The sequence below is a fragment of the Saccopteryx bilineata genome, chromosome 6 (genome assembly GCF_036850765.1).
Source record: "Saccopteryx bilineata isolate mSacBil1 chromosome 6, mSacBil1_pri_phased_curated, whole genome shotgun sequence".
Classification (NCBI taxonomy): domain Eukaryota; kingdom Metazoa; phylum Chordata; class Mammalia; order Chiroptera; family Emballonuridae; genus Saccopteryx; species Saccopteryx bilineata.
The window spans coordinates 194,666,947-194,674,220 of NC_089495.1; the positions used below are offsets into that span (position 1 = coordinate 194,666,947).

At 51.7% G+C, this 7,274-nt stretch overlaps 2 protein-coding genes across 2 annotated transcripts; one reads left to right on the forward strand and one right to left on the reverse strand.

Moving 5' to 3' along the window:
* The first annotated feature begins 454 nt into the window (after window positions 1–454).
* On the forward strand, window positions 455–1,591 carry SPATA25 (spermatogenesis associated 25). The gene is made up of 2 exons (XM_066233990.1): window positions 455–509; window positions 878–1,591. Exons 1-2 carry the CDS (start codon window positions 455–457, stop codon window positions 1,495–1,497), a joined length of 675 nt encoding a protein of 224 aa, XP_066090087.1. The 3' UTR covers window positions 1,498–1,591.
* A 1,244-nt stretch (window positions 1,592–2,835) lies between these two features.
* On the reverse strand, window positions 2,836–6,274 carry ZSWIM1 (zinc finger SWIM-type containing 1). Its single transcript, XM_066237006.1, has 2 exons — window positions 6,228–6,274; window positions 2,836–4,862 (listed from the first exon to the last, which is right to left on the reverse strand). Exon 2 carries the CDS (start codon window positions 4,718–4,720, stop codon window positions 3,353–3,355), a length of 1,368 nt encoding a protein of 455 aa, XP_066093103.1. The 5' UTR covers window positions 4,721–4,862; window positions 6,228–6,274; the 3' UTR covers window positions 2,836–3,352.
* Between the last annotated feature and the right edge of the window lie 1,000 nt (window positions 6,275–7,274).

The following is a 7,274-nucleotide window of genomic DNA, read 5'->3' on the forward strand; positions in this document are numbered from 1 at the left end:
AACCAAAGCCCAGAGATGGGAATGTATTTGTCCAAGGTCACAGCAAATGAATGGATGCAGAGTATTCCTTTTCTCACGCTCCAGGCACAAAGCACCAGACTCCGTTATTTGTATCTCTGATCCTTTGCTTCCATACAAATGGTCTCATTTAATCCTCACAACTTCTGGTGAGGTAGTGGGCAGTCATTACCCCCACTTTACAGATGAGAACATCAGAGAACAAAACTGACTCACCCAAGGTAAAGGCAAGAACCTAGAATGCCCAGATCCTGGTCCAGTGCTCTGTTAACCTCATTCCATTGTTTCATAGAGGTTCTAGAGTGAACAGGTCAATGCTGTGAGGTGAGTTCCAGGTGTAGAGGGGAGGGACTATGAGGTGACATTCTAGAAGGGTGGAGAGGGTAGGAGAGGAGGCAGATGACTACTCCCTTACACCAGGGCCTTTGGGACAGCCATGTCCTATTTCCTGTCTCCACAAACTCATCCAGGTCTTCCGCCTTCCGGCCAAGGTGAGAGGGGTGCCCGGATCTGGAGCGGGCACCACAACTTCCCCTGACAGCTTGCTTCCTGGCTCTGCAGAGGTGGAAGTTCTGCTGAGCATTTTGAGGCTGGCCCTAGAGTCAGTTCTTTTTAAAAGAAACGCCATTCTCAAAACGCTTGCCAATAACTACCCACTTGCTCACTGGTTCATTCAGCAAACACTTCTTCACCGTTTAGTGTTGGGGACTGGGCTGTGGCTCTGAGTAAAACTTAGTTTCTAACCACTAGACAACCCTCCTAGGCTGACCTTAACTGCTCCTATTCCAGTGCTCTGCTTCTCTGCCCTGCCCCTCAAAGAGACCAAGAATAACACACCACCTCATTCCTGTCTCTGCAGGTGAGACTGCTTCTCCAGGCTCATCTCTTGACCCCTGTAATCCTGTAGAGCCAGTGGTGCTGGCCTCTGGTGGACGAGGGCCACTGAACCAGAGAGCTGAGCAGGTGGTAGCTGCTGCCCAGGCCTGGTGCCCAGCCCTGGCTGGGCCGGAAGCCAGGGGCTGCCCTGGGGGGCCTAGCCGGGAGACACTGCGGCAGAAGGAGTACAGCCAATACTGCCACAAGTTCCCCCGCGTGAAGCAGCTGGAGAGCTTGGGCTGGGAGGATGACTTCCCCAGAAGCAGAACGCCCCACTTGGGGAGCTCCAGCAGGCCTGGGCCTCTGCTGTGCGGGCTGTCACCAGGGGTTGTGCCGATGCCCTCTGAGGCGAGGGGGAAGGAGGCCAGCTCCCAGCCTGACATCTGCATCCTTACCCTGGCAATGATGATCGCTGGCATCCCTACAGTGCCTGTCCCAGGCCTGCGGGAAGAGGACATGATCCGGGCGGCTCAAGCTTTCATGATGGCTCATCCGGAGCCAGAGGGGGCCGTGGAGGGGGTGCAGTTGGGGCAGGTGCATACCCACACAGCCTCTGGGCAGGTGCCCCTAGTGAGATCAAGGAGGGGCCAGCCTCCTGCTTAGAGCTGATGAAATAGCACCAGACACATAGGGTGGCTTCTCCGTATGGTTTTTGGGTAGACGGGCTTGGGGTGCCTATGGCAGGGATAGGGACAGGGTGGTTGGTTGAGCCACTCTGACGAATACCAGTCTATTAGGGCCCAGACCACAGGAAGTTTCTCCAGAAACCACTAAGCCAGGAGATGAGACTTGTCGGAGAAATTACAATGAAAATTACCTAAGGCAGAGGAACCTGCTTGTAGAACGGAGGCTTCTTTTGTACAAAATTTCTTGTACAGCCTGACCAGGTGGTGGCACAGTGGATTGAGCATCAGACTGGGACGCAGAGTACCCAGGTTCAAAGCCCCGAGGTCGCCAGCTTGAGTGCGGGCTCATCTGGTTGGAGCAAGGCTCACCAGCTTGAGCCCAAGGTCGCTGGCTCGAGCAGGGGGTCACTCAGTCTGCTGAAGGCCCACAGTCAAGGCACATATGAGAAAGCAATCAATGAACAACTAAGGAGCCACAACAAAGAATTGATGCTTCTCATCTCTCTCCCTTCCTGTCTGTCTGTCCCTATCTGTCTCTCTGTCACCAAAAAAAAAAAAAAAAAAAAAAAAAAAAATTTCTTGTACAAAGTCCTAGACCTAGGCCATGTGAATCTCCTATTACCTTACATTTCCCAGCCTGTGAGGCAGGTGATGGGACCACAGGCGAGGGAGGAAAATGAACACTTATTTGAGCATCCAATGGGCATCAGGCCCATTACATGCCTATTCCTTTCATCTTCCCAGCGCTGTGAGGATCTCCTTTTTACAGATGAACAAACTGGGGCTTAGAGAGGTGACTTGCCTGAAGCCCGATAGTAAAAGGCAGAAAACCAGGCTTCAAAAATCAGGCAGGTGCCTGACCAGGCGGTGGCGCACTGGATAGGGTGTCCAACTGGGATGCAGAAGACCCAGGTTTGAGATCCCAAGGTTGCCAGCTTGAGCACGGGCTCATCTGGTTTGAGCAAGGCTCACCAGCTTGGACCTAGGGTTGCTGGCTCGAGCAAGGGGTTACTTGGTCTGCTGAAGGCCTGAAGTCAAGGCACATAAGAGAAAGCAATCAGTGAACAACTAAGGTGTTGCAGCGAAAAACTAATGATTGGTGCTTCTCATCTCTCTTCGTTCCTGTCTGTGTGTCCCTAACTATCCCTCTCTCTGACTGTCTCTGTAGCAACAACAACAACAAAAAAAACCAAACAAAAAAAAAAATCAGGCAGGTAAGGAACCAGGACTTGCATGTAGTGTTGGATTCCAGAGTCCGTTTTTCCCACGATATTTCCTAACATGCCTTCCACAAGATAAAAAACTGGACAAGCGCTAGAGTAGGCAACATCAACTTTAATGATGTGAGGATGGAGGGGAGGGTGGGGAGCTAAAAAGGCTGGGGACCTGGCTGAACCAGTTTCTCCGAGGGGCCTCTGCCTCTGTGGGTCAGATGAGTTATCTCATGACAGGGGTAACTTAGCCCGGACCTTGATTTCTATCCACTGTCTATAGCTCTTATCTTAGAGCAGGGGTCACCTGTTTTTGTAAGGCCTTTGAGCTAAGAACGGTTTTCTTTTGAAAAGTTTGTTAAAAAAACAACAACAAAAACCCAAGAATATGCAACTGACTGTCTATGGCCAGCAAAGCCTAAATATTTACTGTCAGGCCCTTTACAGAATAGGTTTGCTGACTTGTCTAAGGAACTAGACCTTGTAGGCAGTAGGCTGCAGTAGAATAGAAGAGCCCTGACAGGTCCTTTCCTCCTGGAGGGAGGGTCCCTGAAAGTCCAACGGTGTGTGGGGGGGGAGGATGTATGCCTGTGTATGGACATCTCTCGGCACCGGGGACAATCACAGCTGGACCTGCTCATAAGGGCCGATCCAGCGGTCGGCCAGTTCTCGCAGGGTGCTGTACCGCTGCTCAAACTCCTCTTGGCTGCAGTGCTGCAAGAGCTGACCCACCTCCTCAGTGAGGAGAGCCACAGCCAGGTGCTTACCTACGGTCTCACTCCACTTGTTGGCCAGGATGTCGTTTAGATTGGCAGCACAGCCTGCTGTCCACTGAGGCGACAGCATGTGGGGCTGGAGCACTTGGCGTCGGGCACTGAGCATGGCTAGGATGTGGCGGCAGGGTAGGTGGAAGGCCTGGTGAAAGGAGCAGCTGCAGCTGGCAGGGGGCTGGGGCTGTACCCTATGGGTGTCTTCCAGGATCTGTATGTTGACCTTTTCTGAGTCAGAGCCAATGAGGTGCACGGATTTCTGCACCACGGCAAGCTCACCTAGGCAAAGCTGGGCTGCCGGCCCCGTACAGATAGTTTGGAGGGAGTGCTCGATGCAGGCTTCTACCAACTGCTCCACTTTGGGGCTTTGGCGGCTGACGTCCGAGGGGACATGACTGCTCTGGGGACCTAGGCCCAGGCTGAATCTTGCCTTGTCTCCAGAGTTCTGCCGCATGTATCGGAGCAGGGAGGTCATGCCTTGTTCCACAGACGGGGTGGTGCCGAAGAACTGGCTGAGGATGCGGGTGGTGACCTCCAGGCCCTGGAAGTAGCGGCTGCTCTCGGCTCGGCTTCTCCAGCGGTGGACCAACCAGATGCGGTCATTGAGCAGCCAGTAGGAGTGGAGCTCGGGCAGCTGGTCCGGGGGGATGCAGCATCTCAGGAGTGTATGCAACTTCTTCAGGTTGCCAGCAGTGGCCGAGCACATTGTGCTCTGCAGGGAGGTCAGGAGCACCTGCTCCACAGGTTGTTTGAGGGAAAGTTGATAGAACTTGCCCTGGAGGAACTTACAGATATGGAAGGCCGAGGGCAGGACCTCGGCCGTGGGGAACTCCATAGCTAGGGAGAGCAGAGAGAGGAGGTAGGGATCCACCAGGATAGTACAGACTCTCTCCCAGGCTGGGTTAAACTTCTTGAACACCTGGAACATCTCGGTCAGGCCTTCAGCATCCTCCTTGGCAGGAATGGCAAAGTAGACTGCCTGGGCAAGATACCCCTCCAGCTGCACCCAAGGGCCATCCACCAGGAAGGTATATAACACCTTGCCCATTGGATTATACGTCCGGTGGATAAATAAGATCTCAGGGAAATGGGCAAAGACGTCCTGCATAAAGCAGCTCTGATAGTTGAGGGTCTCTAACTTAGTTTTGCTAACTTGGTACAGCAGCAAAGGTGGGCTTGGGTCCTCAATGAGGAGCTCATTCAGCATTGTCAGGGCCATCAGGGAGATGGGAGATGTCTAGATGCCAAAGTCAAAACACTATTCTGCAATGCTGCTGTACCAGAAGGCTCTCAGTCTCTCAAGCTCTAAGTAAGTCGAGGCTTAAGGCTGGACTGTTTCCCAGGTCTTGTCAAAGAAGGGCCTATGGAGAGGAACACAGGTTTAAGGAGACAGTAGGGGCTTGGCTCTTCTATTATTCCAGACAATATTTATTGAACACTTACTATAGATCGGCACTGTTCCGGGGGAGATAACACAATAAACGTAAACAAACAAGGATATATCACATAATGAAGGTGACCAAGACCACAAGACTGGTAACAGGTAGTAAACTGGGGAAGGTGGGAAACCTGGGCTAAGGTGGTCAGGGAAGTCCTCTCTGGGGAAAGGGAGGATGACATTGGTGCTAAGACCTGATACGCCTGTCATGGGAAGACTTGGTTCCATAAGATCTAAATGGGTGTGAAGGCTAATGCTGCATTTAGTCTTTATATATATATATTTAATACCAATTCAAATATTTGTAAGCACAAATTACTTCTTGGCATCCATTCTTTCATTTGGTCCTGGTGTACATAAGAGAACAGCATGTACCCTCAATGTGCTGTGTGACTCTGAGCAAGTCAGTGACACCCTCTGACCCTCCATCTCTTCAGCCATAAAACGGGGCTTACAAACATGCATAGCTTCTATATAAACTCCTGCCTCATATAAACTCCTCTATGAACCACAAAGTTCTGGTCAAATGTTTCCTCTATTTGACCTCAACGCAGGTTATTGTCCCCATTTTACAGATGAGAAACTGAGGCTCAAAGAGGTTAAGTGAGTTGCACAGCATTATTCTGGAAGTAGCTGGACGCGGAGTCCTTAGCTGGGGATCCTGACTGCTTTCCAAAGTATCTGAGGTCCAAAAGCTAGGGACCAAGAAAGGACGGATGCGACCTCTGACCTCTCACCTCTAGCCCTGAGTGAGAGGATGCTGTCAGATATTTAATTTTTGTTGTTGTAGTTTTTCGAAGTGAGAAACTGGGGAGGGGAGGGGGCAGACAGAGTCCCGCATGCGATGCGCCCGACTGGGATCCACCCGGCATGCCCACCAGGGGGCGATGCTCGGCCCATCTGGGGCATTGCGCAGCGCAACCGGAGCCATTCCGGCTCCTGAGGAGGAGGCCATGGAGCCATACTTAGCGCCCGAGCCAACTTTGCTCCAGTGGAGCCTTGGCTGCGGGAGGGGAAGAGAGAGACAGAGAGAAAGGAGAGGGAGAGGGGTGGAGAAGCAGATGGGTGCTTCTCCTGTGTGCCCTGGCCGGAATCGAATCCGGAACTTCCACATGCCGGCCGACGCTCTACCGCTGAGCAACCGGCCAGGGCGATGCTGTCAGATATTTAAATACGGAGTCCAGCCGGAGCCAGAAGAGAAGTCAACCTCCCACCCCTTGGGAGCTGTGTCGAGGATAACCGTAGTTGTCAGTTGCTTTACATCTCCACCCCTCCCGAAATCACTCACCCACAGCCTGGCTCTGTCGCCATTTCTCCCTATTTGACCCAGTCTCTGGCTCTGACTGACCTCTAAACTCACCAATTGCGGCGCCAGTTTTCCGTGACTCAGACCAATGGCCTGAGGAGTTCGCGTTAGGTCTTTCGTGCTCGGACCAATTGTAGCCCGACGATTTGTGGGCGGTGTTGTCACCAGGGTTACAAGGGCTGGTGGTAACCAATGAAAGCCCGAGGACTGTTGCATCCAGGAGAACCTGAACTCGGAGCCTGGAACTAAGGAACTTCCTATCTGAGACCACTGGAAGGACGTGTTACTATGGGAACTCCCTCAGGGGCAGAAAATGAAAATAAACAGCAATGTTTCATGAAATTTTTCTTTTCTGGTCAAATTCCAAAGGCTCGGGGATGGGTGGGTGGGGGGTTAGAAAGGGTGCCTATGTAGCTCTACTACGTCTTATGCCTTCGGGAAACTGAGGCCAAGGTTTCAAATTCTGCCTCTAGGTCAGGGGTCAGGAGCCCAACCGTTGGATTTGAGAAAACCCAGCTCTTCTTGCGAGAACTCAGTGTTGCCCAGCCAACCCCTAGCAGTATTTTACACAGAGAAAGATCCAGAATGGTGTTGTGTCTTAAGGTCATGGTAAACTAGTTCAATAACCAAGTCCCATCTTTTGACTTCAATTCCCCCGAAGCTGGTTGGCTACCAGACTCTTAGGTGATTAAGATGACAAACTAGCAACAACAAAAGTCAGTGTTGATGTTTACAGCTGCTGCAAAAATGTTCTCTTTATATAAATCTAGCGGGGAAACTGGGACTAGTACAGGACACCACTAATTTTTGCAGATGAGGAAACCCAGGTCAAAGAAACAGGGGCCTTTCCCACAGACCCCTGCATGCAGCAGCAGTTGATTCTAGGATTTAGGTTTCATCACTCCCTACTTGGCCTTGTCATGCTCGACTATGAGGCAGCCAACTCACTGTTGAAGGTTTGGTTGGTAGGAAAAAGATGAAGTGGTGGAGGAAGTCTTTGAATTTGAAGCATCAAGTGGTTTTGCTTTA

What these genes read in the sequence shown, in the direction of transcription:
- SPATA25 (XM_066233990.1), top strand. Translation starts at nt 455, where the DNA reads ATGTCCTATTTCCTGTCTCCACAAACTCATCCAGGTCTTCCGCCTTCC. An exon ending in TCTTCCGCCTTCCGGCCAAG is followed by an intron (nt 510 to 877) that starts GTGAGAGGGGTG and finishes CTGTCTCTGCAG; the next exon opens with GTGAGACTGCTTCTCCAGGC.
- ZSWIM1 (XM_066237006.1), bottom strand. Translation starts at nt 4,720, where the DNA reads ATGGCCCTGACAATGCTGAATGAGCTCCTCATTGAGGACCCAAGCCCA.